Source organism: Equus caballus, chromosome 1, assembly GCF_041296265.1.
Source record: "Equus caballus isolate H_3958 breed thoroughbred chromosome 1, TB-T2T, whole genome shotgun sequence".
NCBI lineage: Eukaryota > Metazoa > Chordata > Mammalia > Perissodactyla > Equidae > Equus > Equus caballus.
The window spans coordinates 29,674,353-29,695,756 of NC_091684.1; the positions used below are offsets into that span (position 1 = coordinate 29,674,353).

General features: G+C 53.0%; 1 protein-coding gene and 1 long non-coding RNA gene across 5 annotated transcripts; one reads left to right on the forward strand and one right to left on the reverse strand.

Annotated features, from left to right (window-relative positions):
* Positions 1 to 4,979: 4,979 nt before the first annotated feature.
* KAZALD1 (Kazal type serine peptidase inhibitor domain 1) lies at positions 4,980 to 9,759 on the reverse strand. 4 transcript variants are annotated; one of them, XM_070261361.1, is made up of 6 exons: positions 9,470 to 9,759; positions 8,455 to 8,579; positions 7,510 to 8,066; positions 6,219 to 6,379; positions 5,993 to 6,140; positions 4,980 to 5,819 (listed from the first exon to the last, which is right to left on the reverse strand). In XM_070261361.1, the coding sequence occupies exons 3-6, from the start codon at positions 8,012 to 8,014 to the stop codon at positions 5,725 to 5,727; spliced, it is 909 nt and encodes a 302-aa protein (XP_070117462.1). In that variant the 5' UTR covers positions 8,015 to 8,066; positions 8,455 to 8,579; positions 9,470 to 9,759; the 3' UTR covers positions 4,980 to 5,724. The 4 variants fall into 4 exon arrangements, with proteins under 4 accessions (XP_070117462.1, XP_023496516.2, XP_070117481.1 ...); XM_023640748.2 differs by having other exon boundaries at positions 9,394 to 9,531; XM_070261380.1 differs by lacking the exon at positions 9,470 to 9,759 and adding an exon at positions 9,229 to 9,412.
* On the forward strand, positions 9,532 to 15,056 carry LOC138923279 (uncharacterized). Its single transcript, XR_011436689.1, has 2 exons — positions 9,532 to 11,246; positions 14,027 to 15,056. It is a non-coding gene; the product is annotated as an uncharacterized lncRNA (long non-coding RNA).
* Positions 15,057 to 21,404: the final 6,348 nt, after the last annotated feature.

Consider the following 21,404-nt stretch of genomic DNA (forward strand, 5'->3'; position numbering starts at 1 on the left):
TATGGGGACTTCTCCAGCCCTGCTTCAGGGATCTGGGGTCGGGGACAGGTGGCAGGCAGGAAGTAATTGTCCCTAGAGCCCTCAATTTTCATCCTGGGAGACCACAGCACTTCTCACAGAGACCCTGTCCTTTCTCCCAGGGGACTCCAGATCCCATTTCCAAACCCTCAAGTCTGTCCTGCCTCCCGAGGTGCTGACCACCGAGGGGACATGGTAAGACTTGATTGTGGGGTAACATTTGTCACCAAAACTGACTTTAATAACTGTTCATCCTGTTCAGAGAGCCTTCAGTCACCCAGACGGCAGAGAAAATGCCAAAAATAAGTCCAAGCCAGGAGCCAGCCTGTGTCTTCAGCCTCTCCCCTGAACCCCTGACCAGTGGGGACACAGCCCAGGGGTCTAAGATCTCAATGCTGGGAACAAAACAAGGACTGAAAGAAGGGAGGAGAGGCAATGAAGGGACAGAAACTCTGATTTTAGGGTGAAGTAGTCCAGCATGAGAGGTTGAGAAGGAAGGGGACAGCACAAGGTCTTACAGACCTAGAATGAGGCTGGCACCTGAAGACTTCTGGCCTTGCCTCCATCTGGAAAACATCTAGCAAAAGGAGGGAAGGAAGGAAGAAATGATTCAGAAGCATCTTTCCCAGTTCAGTCCCAGGAATATGTGTGTGTGTGTGTGTGGTCGGGGGATGTTCTCTGACCTTTTCCAAGTCTAGGCCCCACCCTTGTTTGATTCCCCTTGGGTTAAGCCCAAACTAGAAGCTAGTAATGGCAGCTAGGCCAGCAATGACCCAGGAGGCTGGGACAAGGTTTCATGGAACAGTGGTGTTCTGAGCCCTGCCTCACCTCACCCACCAGTAAGTCACCTAAGCCAGGCCAAGCCCTGAAGCTGGCACTCTTCTCTGCCCCCAGCACATCTGGGATGCAGCTTGAGCAGAGAGATGACTAGAGAGCTTTAGGGACCCCAGCATGGAGAAGGGAGGGGTGGGGAAAAGGGTGGGGTGACTCCATCTGAGCTGGCCTCTGGTTCCACTTCAAGACTGCTGTGTCCCTGCCACAAGAGCCTCTATCTCTGCACCCCCACCCTCACCTCCATCCCTGATCCTGACCTCAGTGCTTCCTTTAGGTCCCATTTCTGTCCACCAGCCCATCCCTCCCCCAAGAGTTCTCAAACCATCCCCATTATCTGCAACTCTCTCCCAGAGCTCCCATCACTACTTCCCAGACCTGATCCCTTCCAGTCTTGAAATGCCCCCACCACTGCCCTCTGAGAACCTATTCCTAGCCCCAGCCTCCCAGACCCCATTCCCACCCATCCCCAGCCATCATCCTTCCTCCTGAGGTGCTCTGTACTGAGCAGAGAGGTGAGACTCGATCTTCATTAACATTTCATTACTCTAAGTGGACTTACACAGCTGTTCCCCATTTGGAAAGAATCTAGTCATTCAGAGATCTAGGGAAATAATCAAAAAACATCCTAGGAAGTTATCGTCCTATGTCTCCAGTCTTTTTCCCTCTGCCCTGAGCTGCGTGCATACTTAGAATAGAGTCCTAGGTGACAGGACCTGAGCTTTTGAGCAAAAAACCAGGAATCTCCAAGCCCACCAGAGTGTTTAAGCCCATCCACCTCTCACATATACACACATAGAGTTATACATACATGCACACATAATCCTGTAAACATACACACATATAATTAATTCACATGCACACCTTAGAATAGAATGTAAGCTCCATGAGGGCATGGACAATGTGGTTTCCTGTGATGTATCTCCAGCCCCTACAACAGTGTTGGCACATAAGAAATGTTTGTTGATGGGGCTGGCCTGGTGGTGCAGCAGTTAAGTTCGCATGTTCCGCTTCTTGGCGGCCCGGGGTTCGCTGGTTCGGATCCTGGGTGCAGACATGGCACCACTTGGCATGCCATGCTGTGGTAGGCATCCCATATATAGAGTAGAGGAAGATGGGCATGGATCTTAGCTCAGGGCCAGTCTTCCTCAGCAAAAGGAGGAGGATTGGCAGTAGTTAGCTCAGGGCTGATCTTCTTCAAAAAAAGAAAAGAAATGTTTGTTGAAAGAATGGCACATTATGGAACACGTACTGGCAAATAAATGTGTACATACAGCTATATACACACGTAATAATACATCCATATATCCAATGCTTATGTACTCACATACATATATGCACCTACACAGTTATCCACATACATATATATGCATTTAGATAATCCACATACATGACATATATTGTGATGTACATGCATACATGTATACATACACCTCATTTATAGTACATGTAGACACACATACACACGATAACTACTATTAACATATTACAGATATTACATATAGCTATCACACACGGAAATCATGTATTTACTACACATACATATGCATCTTCACATACAGAAAATGAATACAAAATGGAAGCACCTTTTTACTCAGATTTTTCCAGTCAATTTAACAGTCTCAAGGTCCCTGGCCAAAGTCTGGCTGCCACAACCAGAAATATCCACCAGATGGCACTCTTCCGCCACTTCCCGTATTCCCAAGCGTTGCCAAGGATGTCGCCTCTTTGGGCCAAGGCACAAACCTTGCTGGAGCCAGCGTACCGCAGGCGCTTCCTCCTCCCTTCCCTACCTACCAGCGCGGTGGGAATGTCCCTGGTCGCCAAAGTCTGCAGTCTCGGCCCTCTTCGAAGTCGGGTTCATCCTATCGGGCCTCCACGCTTCTTTTGGAGGGGCAGACACCCCGTTGGGGCTCCAGGAATGCTCAGCCCTCAAATCCACCCCCACCCCCACCCCCACCCCCACCCCCACCCCCACCCCCTGTCCACCAGCGAGCCAGGGGTTGGCTTCACCCCGGACTCCCTCGGTTCAGACCAACGCGGTTCAAGTCCTCTTCCTAGGAACTTTCATAGTAACGAGCAGCCAGACTCAGTGGCCCCATTCCCCACGACGCCCCGGGCCGGGGCGGGGGGCGGGGAGTCGGGGTCATCTGCTCACACGTGGTACCCACACACCTGTACAGCCCCCTCTGACATACTCCCCACACCCTGCCCTGGACACCCAGCTCAAGTCAGCCAAAAGCTGGGAGGAGAATGGCTAGGCCCTGAGACCTGGTACCCTTGGCTTGGTTCGGAGCGGGAAGGAAGCACATTCCCTCATCTTAAGCAAACCACTTAAAATCCCGGAGATGGGGGAAGTAGGGTGAGACAGAGCCTCTCCCGCCTCCAGGCTTGAGTCACTCCAAGTCAGCTCCCCTGGAACCTCACATGTCAGGTGTGAGCAACCTAGGAGGAAAAAGCCCAGGAAGGCTTGGAAACCCGTAGGGAGGCGAAGCCAAGAGTTCTGGCAGCGGCTCAGCTTCCCCCTCCGCCTCCTCCCCTCTCCTCCCCTGGGAGCGGCGGGAAATTATTTATTAAAACGCCGCCCGCCTCTCATTTATTTGCGGTGAATAATCCTCGGCATCGCAGCGCGTTTATTAAACCTTTCCCGTCCTCGCATTACTTTAATAATAAATCGCGTGTCACTTTCCAGCGACGTTATTAAAGCCCGTCCGCTGGAGCAGAGGCGGGTGGGGGTGGGCGGGGGGTGGTAGTGGAGAGTGCGGAGGGCGCAGCAGTTCCTCCTACTCCAGGTTGTGGACTGAACCAGCACTGCCGCAGAAGGGGAAACTGAGGTGGTAAGGAGGCTGCACCCGAACATCCTACAAAGGCTGCAAAAGCGACCAGGGAGTACGAGTTCCCGGGGTGTGACCCTCCGGGGTTGGGTCGAACTTCTGCTCTGCAGGTGGGCTCAGTAGGATCGACGGCCTCGCCAGGGGGCGCCTTCAAGCCCAGCTGGGCAGGAGTCCCTGGCAAGAAGAAGCCAGGGACAGATTCCCAGGCTGCCGCAGGATCCAGACTCACGTCCTCTCTTTCAGCGTAAAGCAGACCTCCTTCTGGTCCGGACGCCGAACAGCACTACGCGCCTATGCCTGCCACAGGCGGCGCTCATGTAGACCCGACCGCTCACATCCCTACTCTTGCTTCCGCGGTCTCCTTGGAATGTGCCCCAAGGATACAACCCGCTCAAACTGTCGAGCGCGGCTCCCGGAGCCTCTGGGCTCCAGTCAGGACTGGGCACAGAGAAGCGCCCTCCGGCTTAGCCTCTACAGGAGCCCTGCGTGCCGCAGGTGGGGCGGCCAAGCCCTGAGGTTGGGGTTCCGGGCCACGCCCCTCCCAAGAAGCCGGGCTCCCGGCGTTGGGCCCCAGAGGACAAGCTCAGACACCGAGCCAAATGCCATCTCTCCCGTGGTGGCGCCAGGCGCCGGGCGGAGCCCAGGCGCGTAGGAGGCCGTTGCCATCCACACACAGGGTCTTGGCGTCGCAAATTTAAACTTTCATTTTCTCCTTCAATCAGTCAGTAAACACTGCTCCTCACGAGTGTCCCTGGGCTAGGTAAGGAGAGTGTGGAGAGATTTGGGGAGTGAAAGAGTGCGGCTTCGTGAGGGACCCCCCAGACAGAGAGAACATGTCACAGTGGGGCAGATGAGGAAACCAGCTTACCATGACTTTGTCTGGGTTCTGCCGGGAAATGGGTGGATTCCTAGGAGAATGCTAGAGTGTGGCCCATACACGTGCCAAACTTCTCCACTCTCATAGTGGGTCTTACCCACACAGACCTAGTTCCTCACTCTGCCTGGGGAGGGGACGAGAGCGAGAAGAACAGAGGGGCAGGCAATCCATCTCAAGACCAGCCCCAAAGGAGTGCAGACTCGGATACTCTCCCTCCAACAAGACGGCTCCAGCCTTCCTTCCTAGAGGGCAGGATAGGCCCCAGCTCCAGCTTCCTCTCTGTACATCTGGCAGGCAGGTGCTTAGAGAGCAGGACCTACAGTTTCTGGAAGCCCAAGTCCTACTACCATAGGAGGTCTCCCAGAGAAATTCACTCTTCATGTGCACATCTGCATGAACCATCTGTGCATCTGTGTGTCTTGGTTTGTTCATAAATCTTTATTGCATGCCTACTGTGCCTAGTCCTGTGCTAGGCATCATCCAACACAGAGTGGTATAAAATACAGTGCTAGTCTTGTGGAGTTTCCAGAATGACAGGAGAAATTAGACATGACCAAACGCCCATCTTACTGCACTGAACTAAATCATGATCCACTGTGCTCTCCTGGACAGCAGATGGTGAACAGCAAAGAGGACTACATCTAGTAAGTGCACCTGTGGCTTAGGAGAGAGGGAAGATTTCTAGAAGGTGAGTTTTGAGGAAGGGTAAACTGAGACTAAGCAAAGATTGGGGATTAGGAGAGTAACAGCAGGAGCTGTGGGGGAAGGGTAGTTAGGAAGACTGGCTGAACAGGGCTGGAGGGAGGGCTGCCAAAAAAAGTGGCAGGATCCTGGTGTCTGCACCACCCCCTACCCAGCCTAGGGACCAGTGGGCAGCTGTTGCCTTCTGCCTGGTTGGTCCACAATGGAGACTGTCCTGGTCAGGGCATCTCCTGCATGGGCTCCTTTGCATCCCACCTCCCCTAGTCTGTGCCTCTCTCCTTACCCTCTTCCAAGTTTGTCTCCCTGCCCCCGCCATGTCTCCCCACCACTACTGCCATATCTCCCCTACTAAGGGCATTAAAGCAATCTATGAAGGGGCTCTGCTCCCCCTTTACAGATGTTCTGAAGAGCAGGGATGAACACTATCCCTACTCACCCACCCCCGTGGGCCAGGGCTCCGGCCTAGTAGTAATCCTCGCTGTCTTCACTCTCAGCCTCCTCCTCAGGAACCAGGTGCAGGGATGGCAGCTGGGGGATGCCTGTGGAGTTCAGCTGGTCTGCAAACACATGTGGGCAAAGGAGGAAGAATAGGAAAGAGAGACTATCAGTGTATTCCAGTCTGTGGGAAAGCCACACTTGTGTGTGCACCCACTTACACACATGGACACATATTCAAGGGCCTGAATCCACCACCATCCCCCAGCCCCCAGGGCCCAGGGCTCCCCCTTACCCGGTGTGAGAACTGTCAAGCTAGCCGGGGCCTCAACCTGGCCCAGAGCATTGCGGGCCAGGCAGCGGTAGGTGCCCTCATCGCTGGGACGCACAGACTGGATCTGCAGCCAGCCCGTCACCTCAAACCTCTGGGGTCCACCCCTAAACTGGAGCCAGAGGAGGACTCAGGAGGGCCCTTCAAGGGGCTCTGGGCTGCCCCGGAAGGATCTGCTCCCCGCTCCTACCTGCACAGAGATGTGAGGGTCATCCCCTGGCAGCTGAATGTCCAGGCCATCCTTCCTCCATTCGATGGAGGCCATGGGGTAGGCAAACACCTCACAGCCAAAGATCACATCCTGCCCGGTCACATTCCAAATGTCATATGGGTGCAACACGATCTGGGGCTCTGGGGGTGAAGGTGGGAGGCCTGAGAACAGGGTAGCACATGCTGCCCACCAAGAATCTCATATGCAAACCACTGTGGATGCATTTGTGGGGGACACAACACATGCCCAGGTAAACACACACCCCTAAACACCACATGGCACATACACACAGGTACATACAAATGTAGGTGCAGGTACACACAAGGGTACAAACGCAGAGATGGAGATGTACATGCAGACAGGGTGCACAAACAAGCACACAGACCCGAACCTCAGCTTGGCAGCCACACTCTGTCCCTGATTGTTCCCCTGTCCTCATTCCACCCTCTAGGTCCCTACCCTGCTGTGCTTGTAATCAACACCTCCTCCCCCCCACCCATCCTCCTTTTCTAACCAGGTCCAGTTCCCACAGGCAGGAAGAGCAGCCCTTCCCCACCCTACCCTGGGGGAGGGGGATCCACTTGGCAAAGGCAGGGAACCTGAAACCAACCCGGGTAGCAGGCAGAAAGCCTAGGGTTGTGGGGGAAGTGTTGGGACCCCAGCGGGGTGTTTGTTTTCCAAGCCAGACCCCTCTAACGGGCTCAGGAAATGAAAGTAACTAAAGCTGCCAAAGAAAACTTGAGGTTCAAATGGCCCGCAGCCCCCTGGGATGGGGCAGGGTCAGGCAGAAGAGCCCCCTCCTTCACTAATCTCTAAGCGCAGGAGTCCGGAGGAGGAGAGGCGGGGAGACTGGGTTAATAGCTGGCTCTAAGAATCCGAATCCGCCCAAATGAAACCTGATTGCATCTCTCAGGAACCCAAGTCTCGCTGCCTGGCTCCAGCGGTCTGGGTAAAGTCTGGGAGTCTCTTCACTCTCACTTTTGAGGCCAATCATTGACTATGTGCCTGCTCGCTCAGAGGGTTGGTCCCTGCCAGCGGGGTCTGGAGCTTTCACACTCCTGAGCGCACGTAGCTTGCCGACAGAGCTTGGGACCGCACCTTCAGGGGGCGGTCTCTGCGGTCCAGTAGGGAGAGCAGGCTTATACTGGGCTCGAGGCCTCCCTGGCCTCTTTTTTGATCCACTGGCCAGAGACCAACGCCGTCGGGGGTCAGGGAGCAGTGCCTCGAGGAACCCCAAGAGCGGGAAGTAGGGGCCCCAGGCCGAGCGTACCAGATTCGCAGGGCCCCAGGTGCGCAACAGTGAGGTTGGCGTCGGGCCGAGCTCGGGCGGCTTCCTGCAGGCGGCAGATCTGCGCGTAGGTGCGGCCGTCGGAACCGCAGAGCGGGCGCTGTGAGCGGCAGGCACACAACGGCTCCGGCACCTCTCCGCGGCTCAGGTCGCCGCCTGTGTCCAACTGGCACTCAAGCTGCTCACCGCAGCGCCCGTAGAAGTGGGCGCTGGGGTCCAGGTCGCAGAGCTGGCCCTCGAGGTTGGCGCATTCCCAGCAGCAACCGCACGCGTCGCGCACCCGGCCGGCCAGGCAGCCCCTTGGCGCGGCGCACTCCTCTGGCCGGCAGGGAGCGCAGCCCTCGCCCTCCGCCAGCAGCCGCAGCCAGCCACGCCGCAGGTAATCGGGGCCTGGGGACGGCCGCGCGCCAGTCGGGGGCGGCGTCCGCACCACCAGCAGTAGCAGTAGCAGGGGCAGCGCCAAGGTAGCTGCGGGCGGCTGTGGCATGGTTAGCTGGAAGCCCTGCGAGCAGTCGGGGCATCAGCGCGTTCGTGGCACCCTGCCATGGAGGGAAGCCAGTTCGGGAGGTCAGAAGCAGCCTCACTGTTCCCGGTACCCAAGTTTGGCCATAGCACTGCCCCTTCCCCTGCTGCCTTGGAGTCAAGTAGACCTTCAAAACAGAGGCATAGTGACCCTCTAGGGGTCATCCAGTTATGCTGGGTGCTATTGATTGGGCTGTTCTTGAAGGGTTGGGGAGAGGTGAGAAAAAGGGGCGATAAAGCTCAGGCACACACACACACACACACACACCCCACCAGCACCACCATCCAACTCTGAAGCTTGCTGCGCTAGAGGTGGATGGGAATGGATGGCCCCAGGAGAAGTAAGGAGTTGTTAATAAGGATGGGAAGGGGAGGGGGTGATGCTCTGGGATCCAGGGCGCTCACCTAGTGTCCGGGACTAAGCCCTTCAGAGCAGGCGTGACTCCAGTCCAAAAAGCAGGCAATGGAAAGACAGCAGAGACGAACAATGGCTGAGCCCGCTGGCCACCTCTGCTCCGGTTTGAGGATCTCTGCGAGAGCCCACGGACTTGGACTCAGAAAGCGGCTCCTCCGCCCCCTCTCCCCGCCCCTCGACGTCGCACACTACCCCCTCCTCTAGTTCTGAAGCTGCCAATTTTATGCAGTCGCACGGGACCCTCCTGGGCCACTTCCCCTGGCCTGGGCCAAAGTCACAGTGAGAACAGAGGAGACGTAACCGGACACCGAAGCTGGGAGAGGACCAGAAACGGGGTGGGGTGGGGAGTTGGGAGTAGGGGATAGGAGGGTGGCTGGGACGCTCGAAGAGTTGGTTGAACGCCTAGGCCCTGTCGCATCTGACTTTGCAGTCCCTGGGGTCTGCTAGAGCAGCTGCATAATGGGGAGTCGGTAAGAACTCTGGTGCCAAGTCGGGAGCAACTGGAGGGCAGGGCCCATCAACGTCGTCTCCCCGCAGCCCAGGATCGGCTTCCCGGCGGCGACTGTCCACCCAGCTTCCCCACCAAGGCGCCGACCGGAGACTCTATCCTTACATCTGCTTTCCCACATCTGGCCTCCTCCTCCCTCCCCACATCCGGCAGGTGCTTCAACCCGCGTGATTAGAGGTCCGAGCCGACTAGCGGCCGTAGGGAGAAGTGAGCGGGGCGCCTCCCCAGCTGGCCTCGCGCTCCGGGTCGGAATTACATGTTATGGTTGCGAAGTTGGCAGGGCCGGAGGCATTCGGTCTCGCGGCCGCCACCAGCGCCACCGTGGCACTTTGGGCTGGGGGCGGGGAGAGTATTCTTGGAGGCCCGCCCGCCATGCCCGGGGTCGGCCAGGCCCCGCCCCGGCCTGCCCCTAGCGGCTTACAGAAGCCGCGCTGCAGTCCAGTTTGTAGGGGACGGAAATAGCTTCGCAGCCGGGGAGGGGGGGACCTTAGTCAGACCTGGCCCAGAAGGACCTGGCCCGCAGGCTGGCGTTGAAGTTCAGGGCGGGGCCGCGGCCTCCGGACCGCCCAGGGGGATCGGCTCCGCATGCGCACTGGAGGCCGGCAGTCTAGCTCCAGGATGCAGTCCAGAATTCTCCCTCCCGGCTTGAACCCTGCCAAGCCCTTTCACTTAGGAGTTTCCTAGCCGCGGACATGCCAGTCTTGGCCACAGGGGCTCTGCTGAGGTGGACGAAGGCAGGTACACTATCACCCTAGTCTCCAGCTCAGAAGAGGAACGGAAGGCGACCTTCACGCGCCGTCTCGCAAACTGTCGCGAGAATCAGAACAGGAAGTCTTAGGAGTTCAGAACAGGAAAAGCCCGCGGGTTTTAAACCGGGAAAAGAATGGGCGGAGCCAGCTGTGGCTGGAGTTGTCGGTTGTCCTTGGCCCTGGGGGCAACTCAAGTGTACGCTTGGGGCAGAAGTGAAATGTAAGAGAACTGCAGGAAGCCCTGAAAAAAGGCAAGGGAGACGGGCCTTGAAATTGCGGAGCTGACGAATGGAGCCACCCAAGGAGGGGGCTCTGGCTCTGATTTACAAAATAAGTGGAGGAGAGCAGAGGGCGGAGAGCGATGCCCCGGATACAGAGCGGAAGCAGTCTCTAATCTCTTAATTAATTGTTAGCGGCTTCTAAGACTTGGAGCTACAATTTAAATTACAAACTCCACAGACCTAGAAGCTCTTCACTTACCCCACTTTATTGTAGCTAGTTGTTTACTTGCAGTCTTTGCTATGCCTCTGGTGGGGCCAAGCCCTGGTGGTTTAAGTGGTTAAGATTTGGTGCTCAAATCGCAGGGCCCGTGTTTGTTTCCAAATCAGGGAACCACTCCACCTGTCTGTTGGTTGTCATACTGTGGGGGCTGCGTGTTGCTGTGATGCTGGAAGCTATGCCACCAGTATTTCAAATACCAGCTGGGTCACCCATGGTGGACAGGTTTCAGCAGAGCTTCCAGACTAAGACAGAAGAAAGACCTGGCCACCCACTTCCGGAAAAAGTGGCCGTGAAAACTCTGTGAATAGCAGCGGAACATTGTCTGATATAGCGCTGGAAGATGAGAGGAAGGTGCAAAAAGACGGGAAACGGTTCTGCTTTGCTGTGCACAGGGTTGCTAGGAGTCAGAATCCACTCCATAGCACTAACAACAATAGCATCTGGTATTAGAAATTGTGCCTAACTCACCGCTGCATCTTGTGAAAGTAGCCCCCCGCCTGGCAGCACAGTAAATTCTTAGTAAATATTTGTAGATTAGATGTGAGAGACTTTTCCTGAGTGTGAAAGTCAAGTTTAACCTGGATTTTCTGAGTCGCTGATAAGGAAGGCTGGATAGACAGGGAAGGAGCGCCCTCTGGTGGGCTTGTGGCTGGTGACGAGAACTTGACGACGCATACAGTAGGCGCCAAAGATGTTGACTCTAAAGATCTGTTTTTATTAAGTAGAGATTTGTTGCAGGAAGATGCCACATATTGTAAAAATACTTTTAGAATGGAATTTTTTTGCATAAGACACAATTGAAAGACTAGATACGTTTCCAGATCATCTGACACTTTATCCACTGAGGCTGCAACACACCTTCTATACCATCTATTCACATCATAAACTGTAAAGAAACAGCAAAAAATGTTTGCACATGCTTTGAAAATGTCGACTCCGTTTGGCCTGGTCATGCAAAACTGTTGCGCCACAGGAAAAGGATTCTCTAATTTAGATGGTGCAAGCACTGCAAGGGAGAAGCCAGGTGAGGTGGCAGCATCCTTTGCATCTACATGAGGGAGGCTAGACTCCCATGGGGAGGGGGAAGTTAAAATTTGTTGAGGAACAGATAGTCCTGTCCCCTTTCCCTCCCCACCCTTTTCTGTAGATGTTTGTATTGAAGGAGGAATGAGGTACAGAATGTAGTTTGCTTTCCACTGTGAATCACAGCCTGGAATTCACAGGTTATCGTACCTTCACTTTCTTTCAGTCACTGACCCATGAAATAATTGTTAAATATAATGACAGAATGACATGGGTCCTATGCAAATGAACAACATAAGATGAAACAAGGCGTGAAGGATCAGTGTGTAACTTGGTAAGAAATTACTTGGGAGGACCCACACATTCTAACCTATCACTTCCTGAACCCTGTTTTGATACAGCCAGTGAAAATAGTGGGTTGCAACTTTGAGGAAGCAGAAGTGAAACAAATGGTCCAGAGTGACCCATTAGAGATGGATACAGAGGAATTGTACTTCCTGTGAACATTAGAATCAGTTAAGTCAAAAAAGGCTCAACATAGATAAGTAAGATGGAATATCTTGTAGCTGCCTACTATAACAAATAGGTGAACTCGGTCAAAGTGAAAAATATGTGTAGGAAAATAAGATTAAGTAAAAAGGAGAAGTATATGAATATCGATCACAACTGTGTAAATATTTATAATATATATCATCAATATGCACCCTCAAGAGAATTTGGAATGAGGCAAATGGTTGAGTATAATGCTCACCATTTATTTTTTGTTATTTTTCATAATAAAAAAGTAGAAGCTATTTTTATAGGTAAATTAGGATGTTGAGATAAATGTAGAAAGTCGGGACAGCTGGGTGGGAAGATAACGTTATAATTCAGCTACAAATAATGTTACCAACTGAAAGCTGGAATCCCCAGGGGACTGGCTCTCTGGAATACCTAGGCGTTAAGGCAAGCTGAATGAGCTTTAAGACATGTGGAAAGATATCAGGCGAAAAACTTGGTCGGTTTACTTATATCCCAGGAGGCAACTCCACCCCCAACCCCCCTGCCCCCCAGTTTCCCATCCATCTTTGAGGTGGAGACCACAGTGCCATCTGACCTGACAACTTAGCCACATTTTGTATTGATAAACTTAGAAAGGATGTTTAAATCATTTAGACTCAGCGTTTCTTCTTCTCTCATTGTTTTTAATATTTTTTTCATTTTGAAGTATAACAGACAAGCAGAAAAGTGCGCAAAATGGATAGATAGCTTGATTAATTATTACAAAATGAACACTCATGTGACCATCATCCAGGTCAAGAAATAAAACATTATTAACAGCCCCAGAAGCCCCATCATGCCCCATCCCAATCATTAATCCCTCCTTTTCCCCCTAGATAACTACTTCTAACTCTATATTTTAGTTTTACCTGATTTTGACTTTTATATAAATTGGGACACACCTATTATCAGGAGGATAAGAGCAGGAGAATTTAGCAGGAATGGAATTGCTGCTTCATGTGAAATGCACGCATTCAACATTAGCAGTTATTACCAAATTGTTTTTCCAAAGTGACCATATCAATTTACATAATCACCAGCAATTTACGAGAGTTCCCATTGTGCCACATTCTTGCCATCACTTGGTATTGTCAGTCTTTTTAATTTTAGCCGTTAAGTAAATATTTTAGAGCCTAAGATTCTAAGATGGCCAGTTCTGCAAGGATTTCCTCCCCTGATTTTAAAAAAATTTTTATTTTGCAATTTTAGACTTGCAAAGAAGTTGCAAAAATAGCTACAATACTATTAACTATAGACCTGATTCAGATACCAATTTTTTTTTAAGATTTTTTAAAATTTTTCCTTTTTTTCCCCAAAGCCCCCTGGTACATAGTTGTGTATTTTTAGTTGTGTGTCCTTCTAGTTGTGGCATGTGGGATGCTGCCTCAGCGTGGCCTGATGAGTGGTGCCATAACCGTGCCTAGGATCTGAACCAATGAAACCCTGGGCTGCCGAAGCGGAGCGCAAGAACTTAACCACTCGGTCATGGGGCCAGCCCCCAGATACCAATTTTTACATTTATTCGTGTGTGTGTTTATAATTGAAATTTTATCACATGTATAGTTTTTTTAAGTATGCCTTTTTTTTTTTTTTTTTGGTGAGGAAGATTGGCCCTGTGCTAACATCTGTTGCCAATCTTCCTCTTTTTTTTGCTCTCCCCAAAGCCCCAGTACATAGTTGTATATCCTAGTTAGAAGTCATTTTAGTTCTTCTATGTGGACTGCTGCCACAGCATGGCTTAATGAACAGTGCGTAGGTCCAGGCCCAGGACCCAAGCCAGTGAACCCTGGGCCACAGAAGCAGAGCACATGAAATTAACCACTCAGCCACAGGGTCGGTCCCAAGGAGCATATCACATGTATAGATTTGTGAATAAACGGGTGTTCTGGGATAGGAGAGGCTAAAACTCATGCCAAGGGAAAAGCTAGTAGAATCTAAAATACTAGACAAAATGTCATTTAATATATAAGTTGCTTTTTAAATTATCATCAAAAGTCATTGAAAGGAAAGGAGGCTAGTTGTCAGGAAAGCTAAATACTCTCACACCTTTTCACAGCCTATATCTACCTATTGGGGCAGCTGTGGGCATGGGTGGAGTCCCAGGGTCACTGGTTGAAGTCCACTTTTCATTATGGCACACGAAGAAGGAAGGATTTGGTGATGGTGACTGAGGTTCCCGAAAGCGGCAAGTTCTTCAGTTGCGCCTCACTTTTTCTTTTTTTTTTTTTTGTCTTGAGAAAGATTAGCCCTGAGCTAACATCTGCGGCCACTCCTCCTCCTTTTGCTGAGGAAGACTTGCCCTGAGCCAACATCTGCGCCCATCTTCCTCTACTTTTTATGTGGGATGCGTACCACAGTATGGCTTGCCAAGCGGTGCCATGTCCGCACCTGGGATCCGATGCGATGAACCCCAGGCCACCGAAGCAGAACTTGCGAACTTAACTGCTGCGCCACTGGGCCAGCTCCTCACTTTTTCTTGAAGACAATTTTCTGTAAGTGAAGCCAATGAGATAACTTTCTGCTGACACCTCTACAGTGATTCCTCATTCCTTCCACCATTATTTTATATATTGTCCAGATGATCCCCAAATTTCTATCTCTGGTCTAGACCTCTCTCCTGAACGTCACACCAATATATCCAAACTGATGAATCCACTTCTGATATTTTCTTCCAAGCAGCCAGGGAAGGCCATAAACAGCTTCAGCCTGCATCATACTTATGGCTCCAGAAAAAGCATCAATATACCAAATTTCAGGGGAACCTTTTATCAGCTCTGCTTGGGTGATGTGCTCAACATGGATTAATCATATGGCCGAGACCTAGCCAGCCTGGAGCACGAGACTCCCCCTGTAGCAGATGGAGTCGATACCCCACCCATTTACCCTTGGCCACACCAACGGTTACCTGTAGACAGTTCCTGTACATACTCATGGGTCTCTCTGCCTGAGGGAGTCTGCAGGCCCCTAGAGTGAGCTCAGCCAGCAAGATGGGCTAAAAATGCCACAGACTTAACTCAAAAGCAAGCCATATCTAATGGGTGCCAGGAATTAGAGGATAACTACCCGGCTTCCTTCCCTTTCAGTGGGATAATTCGGAGGTGTTTTCTGTCCAATCTTGCAGAAGGGCTCCAGTGGGACTGAGCCTCCGTTACCCTCCGTGGTAACCCGCCCACTGATGCACCCTTTATTTGCCTTACCTCCTTTCTCTCACTTCCCTTCTCCCTCACCATGTTTTCTGGGATAACCTCCAAAATAAACTACTTGTACCCAATCTTTCTCTCAGAATCTGCTTTCCGGGGGAACAAAAACTAAGATAACCCCTGTAAAGGGAGGAGGCCATCAGTCCGAGAGCCCCATCAAGACCATACGACCAAGAAAAGATCTTGGACCCCAGAGCTACATTTGTTTGTGATGGTATCCATGCTCACATCCCACTTCCCACTTCGCTCTTAAGACATGGAATGTAGCGTTGGCTTCTGTGGGGAGTCGGGCAATAGGTTAACATCCAAGACTCCTCTGAGCCAGCTATTTCCCTGAAACCAAAGAAGAGCCTGGGAAATGTATGCTCGGAACTCCAAGGAACAAACAGTGGGACGCTTTCTCAAGGGCTGGTGGCAAGCAAAGGGGACTATTGGGCAGGAACTACTTGACTTTTAGGCACCCAAACCACACAGACAATTCTGGGCCATAGGTGAGCACCAGAATATGAGTATAATGCTGAGCAGAGAACAACTGCCATCTCTGTTCAGTGTGAGCAACTCAGCACTAACAGGACAAACATGTTAGAAAGAACATGGGCTGGAGGAATGAACACGAGGCTCGGCGCGAGCCTGCTCAAAAGTCCATAAACCTTACGTGTCAATATGCTCAGCCACACAGAACCCCAGATACCTTCGTGTATTTTCTACCATTTTCCCCAAGGATAAGGCACAGGAAGAGAGGTACTAAAAGGTGGCAATCAGGAGAACTGCCTAGCAAACCTCCTAGCCCTGTCCCCTGACTGGGGGAGACCCAAGTGGGGAGTTTGTTGAGTAGAATCACACTGAAGTGGAGCTCAAGAAATGTGTAGAAATACGGGGCTTTAAATTAAATACGGTGCTCCAGGGTCCTGCGACTTGACTTGCTCTCACATTGCCCTCTACAACATTTCAAAAGAATTTGGATTTATTACAACAGAGCAGGCTGCTGTGACCCAGTCTTATGCTTCAGGAACTGCCGAGTACTGTTGGCGAAGGGGACAGCGTGCGCAGTGGGTGGCAGCTACAGAGGCCCCCCGGTCTAGGAAGGGCCTCCTGGGAGAAGTTCTTATTTTAAGTTGGAATCCGGGGCTTCCAGTCAGCTTTGCCAGCAGCTGCAACCCATCTGAACCTCAGTTTCTTCTGAGAAACGAGGGCGAATTCAGCCTTCAGACATGTTGTATTTGGCAGTGTTTTTAAGTTTTTACTTAATTGCCAATATTTAAATAGTGAGAAATTTATACAAAAATAAAGAATTTAGGGGCCAGAATCATCAGGCCAGGACGTTGAGAGAGGCCTGGAGAAGAACCCGCAGCAGCTCCATGTATTGAGATAGGGAGGTAAGAAAAGTCAGAGCTGATATCTAAGCTGCGGGTGCTGCCCGACTTTTTGAAAAAGAGGATCAAAAGCAAAAGAAAACTAGGGGAATCTGGTCCACCCAGCAACCATTGAGGATGAGCACTGGCTGTTGTTTCAGGTGGGGCTGGCCCTCTCCAGCTCACCACAGTCTTGGCGGGGCCTACTTCCCTCATTTAAGATTCCTGCCTGCCCCTATAGCCTTTGAGTTTATGAGCCTTGAACTAGACATTTCCTTTAGCTCTAACATGCAACAAAAACAATAGCTACCACTTATCAAATGGTTCCAGTGTGCCAGGCACTGTGGCAAGCAATTTACATGTTAGCTCGTTTCAGACTTCCAAACTCTTGTAAGCAGGATCATTAACCTTGCTTTTTAAATAAGGAAACTAAAGCTCAGACCTGCAGGTAAGTTTGCTCACTGTCACACTGACCAGTAAGCAAGAGTCAAGACTTGAACCTGAGGCTGCTTAGGTCCAAGGCCTGATTCTAACTATCACACTATCCTGACATGTTCAGGGTATCTCTGTCAGCCTAACTTCAGTGCACCTGCAGCCAGAACTGTAGCTGTGTTTTGTAAATTTTAAAACCCCATATTTGTGAGCTAAGCTGCAGAAATGCAGGTGAGTGTGTGCCCAGAGAGCAGATCAGGAGATGGGGAGGTGATAGGGAACATGGTTGGTCACAGCTTCTGGGTACCTGAGGCCAAAGTATTTCAGGGCTGGCATCAAGAGAAGACAAGAGAGAGGTGCTGGGGCTTCAGGGGAGGTGCTGGGGGAGGCAGGTCAGTCTCCTGTGAGGCCAGGATGTTTGAGATTGCCTTGGGGAGAACCTCCAGCTGCTCCTAGTGCTGAGACCGGCAGGTGGGAGGTGAGAGCAGTTATGGATAACATCTGAGCTGTGGGTGTTGGTAGGAACTCTCCTGGCTCTGGGTGGTTGGGGTGGGGGGAAATCAGGAGGCTCTCTGAACTGAGGGCAGCATGAGCCTCCCAGCCATGGGGCTTGGGGTCCCACTCCAGGCTTCTTCATTCTTGCCCCTCTTCCCTCCTTGCTTAAGTGGTCTGTGATGACCAGCCAGGTTCCTCAGCTACCTCACAGAGAAAAATATGATCGGTGCCCTTCTTAGGTGCAGAAACAGCAATTTACCTAAGGCCTCAAGGCCACCGCCCCGCGCAGTGCATGGAGGTGGGAAGGGAAAGGAGGAAAGGGCTTGTCCAGAGGCCCTTCACCTCGGCCCCCGGGCTCCGCGCGACTTGCCTGGCTCCGCGGGCAGCAGGGAGGATGAGGCGCCGTCAGGGGGCGAGGGCACCGCCTAGTTCCGCGGGCCAGTCAGGTGAGTGGCCCAGAGGCCAGACCCCGGCAGCTTGACGGGGATCCCGCATTCCAAGCCGAGAACACCGCAGGCAGGCGGCGGCGCGGGGGGAGGAGGCTGGCGGATGGAGCTCCAGCCCCGACGGGGAGCGTGGTGCGCCCCCATCCCACCTGCGCGAGGGCACCGGCCCGGGGGAGGAGGGGCGGGAGGCCGAGGCGGGTCGGATTCCCAGCCAGCTCTCTCCTCACAGGAGGCGGCCCATTATCCGGCGTCGTTAAAGAGCAATTAGATGGAAATTAAGCCGAGAACAAGTATTGATTATCTCATTAAGGCCGGGGGAGCCCGCTCTGTCGGTGCGAGTTTAGCGCCGCTCACTCCATTATCTGCAAGGTGAAAGCCTGCGGTCATCAAAACCCAGTGAAGTATCGATCTTACCGCCATCCCCAAATCCAGTCCCGGCCCCCTCCCCCTCCCCCTCCCCCTCCCCCTCCCCCTCCCCCTCCCCCTCCCCCTCCCCCTCCCCCTCCCCCTCCCCCTCCCCCTCCCCCTCCCCCTCCCCCTCTCTCGCCCTCCTCAGCCCCCCGGAGTAAGTGGTTCTATAGAGGTGACATCAGGGGTGTGATGAGGTGGAGGAAGAGCTCAGTCCCCCACTTTCTCCATCTTAGTATTTCCTCTCTAGTTCCCTTCATTTTCTGTTCCCAAATAATTATTTTTCCCTGATGCTACGGGGGGGGGGGGTGCGCAGTGGAGACAGTTCACATCCCTCCAGGGTGGGAGAGAAGGGGCTACCCTAGTATTACATTCAAGGAAGAGAAACTACGGGAGACTTAATGGAAAGAACCTGCCCCTGTGGACACAGTATAGGGTGTCCCTGGCCCCAGACCCCTTACCCTAAAGTGAGGGGGAAAGACTTAGTTCCTCATCACCATCATTGCTGAGAAAGAGATCCCTGGGATCACCCCACAGGCTCCCCAAGGCTTAGAGACCTCAGAATTCAGAAGGGGCTTCCTCAGGGTCGTGTATGATGTGACCTTGGAGAAAAGTGTTAGAAAAGTTGTTTTCATTTCGCTTTGCTTCTAGCTGACTGTGTGACCTCAGGTAAGTCACTCTCTTCTTCAGGCCATGGAGTCCTCAAAAGAATGGGATGGGATCTGTAAGGCTCCTGAGCCCTCAGATGCCATAATCTGTCAGACTATGTGCTGAGCTCTCAGCCCTCTGGCGTTGGGGATGTGACTGTGTGCCCAGTTCCTGCCTGCCAGGAGCTTATGGCCTCAAGGGGCAGAAGTCACTAAACCGTGACATGATGATAGTCATGGAAATAATAAGTTACAATTGATATGAGTTAGAAGGAAGAATGCAGGTGCTATGACAGTGTTTTAAGAAGGGGGTGGGGGCGCTAGCACAGGAAGCAGACATTTCAATAAAAACACAGGGAACAAGCCTGTTGCCCACACATTCATTCAACACACAATTGCTGAAGGCCTCCTCCAGACCCCAGGGTGAGCAGAACGATAACCCCTTCCCCCCCAGAGCCCACAGTCCAGTGGGGAGACGGACACCAATGATATAATCACACAAATATGCACACATATGGTACATGTACTGAAAAATATGACAGGGAACAGTGAGAGAATAAGAGAAAGAATTGACTTGAGGGAGAGGGGGTCAAGGAAACCTCTCCGAGACGGCAATGGTCAGTCCGTTAGTTAAGATCAGAAGTCCTTCAATCGAGCCCGTGGGAAAGCTGGGGGAGGCCCCTGGAGAGGGCGCACCTTCCTCCCTTACTCGCCTTGCCTTGGAGTACGCCCAGGTCAGAGACCGAGCAGGAAATAGGGTTCCAGTCTCTGACACTCCCAACCCCACCGTGGGGCTCACCTGAGAGCCTCAGGTGCGCCTGGGGGGCGGAAAAGGAGGCGGAGGGAGGGATGGCGGCGGCAGGTGGTGCACCCGGCCCGCACCGAGTTGGCCCACGCGGAGCGAGCGGCGCTGCAGCGGTATCTGGGCTCATCTCCCTGCCCCGGAGCCCGGCAACTATTAATCTTGGTTGACGGTTTCTAATGTCCTAATTGGGAGGTGGGGAGAGCGGCCCAGTCCGCCCTAAAGGTAGAAACGGCTAATGGGCCTCTTCATCACCGCCAGGAGCGGGTCCCTGGCGGAGCGCGAGGGGCGCTGCAGCAGGTGAGACGCGGAGCTGGCGGCGGCCCTTAATGAAGCTGCCGGGGCTGGGGCGGCCCGAGAGGCCAGCTCGGGGGAGGGAGGTGGCTCCGGGGGAAAGGACGGTTCGCCCACCCCCGGCGCAGAGAGCCTAGCTCGCGGGCTCACCTGGGCGCCTTGTACCTGAGGAGGCCTCCTGGGGACGCAGCGCTGGGAGCGTGGTTGGTGCCAGGTTAGACCTGCGTAGACATGGATCTTTTCAAAAGTGACAGAAGTTGGGTGGGAGGAGAAGTGTCTGAAAATTCGGGTCGCCCTCAATAAGCGAGAGCTGGGTACAAAGTCGGCGCTCCGAACTGTTTGCTGACCTACAAGGCCTGTGCCAACGAGTGCGGGAGGAAGATGTTAGGGGCAAGTGTGAATTCGCGGGCTTCCGGGACGCCAAGGACTCCAGAGAGCTCTGCCTTTTCATATCCACACCTCTTCCCCCTCTGTAACTCAGTTTCCCTTCTGGGGCAGGTCTGTGGGCTCCCAGTCCTCCAGCACTCAAGTCCACTCCTCCTCCACCATAGTGGGACCTCTTCGTAACCCAGTCCTCCCAAAGCCGTCTTCCTCACCTCACCGCAGTCCTGGCCCAAACTGCCCGGGGACGGGCCCACCCAGGGGGTCCCGGCCGGGCCGCTCCTCCGCCCTCCCATGGGACCCGCTGCGTCCTAGAGCCCCAGCTTGTCTTCGAGCTTCGCTGCCTCCCGCTCGCTGTCTGCCTCGCTCCCGCCTTCCTCCCTTCTCCCTCCTCCAGCCGCATCAGAAATATATTGTAGTATTCTCACCTAATCCTGTTCAATTACAGCATAATAAAACACATAATAAAAACCTAATTCATTTTTCTCCCGCGCCTCCCATCTCCCGGCATCTTCTAGCTCGGGATTAAAAATTTGTCTTCATGTTTGTGGCACCGCAATCCCGGCGCCTCCGCATCTTTAATGTATGAGCCGGGGAGCTAGAGATCCGCGGATTCTGCGGTCTTCGCGCCGGGAAGGCGCCTGCCAGTCACCTAAGGATGCAGGCGGGGAAGGATGGAGAAGCGTAGACTTGCGTGGGGCCCTAGCGGTGGCCACCCGCTCGCGTCCACAGGATGAGGGCTCAAAGGCCCCCAGATTTCCAGGGGCAGAGAGAAAGCACGTGCGTCCTGTCCGACAGACCCCGTGTGGCCTCTAGGGGGCGCAGTGTGGGGCAGATCTCTGGGAAGGGCCTTTACTTGACTCCGATACCTGGTGCAGCCCAGCCCCGGGTGCAGAGCAGAGCCAAGCAAGTAAGGGTCCCGCTGTCCTCAGCTTCCATTCTCTCCTTCGCTTCTGATCTGAGCGGGCCCGGTCAACACAGCTCTGGTTTCCAAGTTACTACTACCACCCCCAGTCCCTAGGGACTCTCTACCATCCTCTGATCACATTGTAACCAACCTGGATCGCTGAAACAATGTTAGAACTCCCCAGAAGGAATTATTAAGAATTCAATAAAAGAAAATTTCCTACAAAGGCCCAGTACCTGCTGACTTTACAGAGGG

Coding starts and splice junctions, on each gene's coding strand:
- KAZALD1 (XM_070261361.1), bottom strand. CDS start 8,014: ATGCCACAGCCGCCCGCAGCTACCTTGGCGCTGCCCCTGCTACTGCTA. Junction 6,141..6,218: donor ACCCTCACATCTCTGTGCAG/GTAGGAGCGGGG, acceptor CTCTGGCTCCAG/TTTAGGGGTGGACCCCAGAG. Junction 5,820..5,992: donor CTTGACAGTTCTCACACCGG/GTAAGGGGGAGC, acceptor ATGTGTTTGCAG/ACCAGCTGAACTCCACAGGC.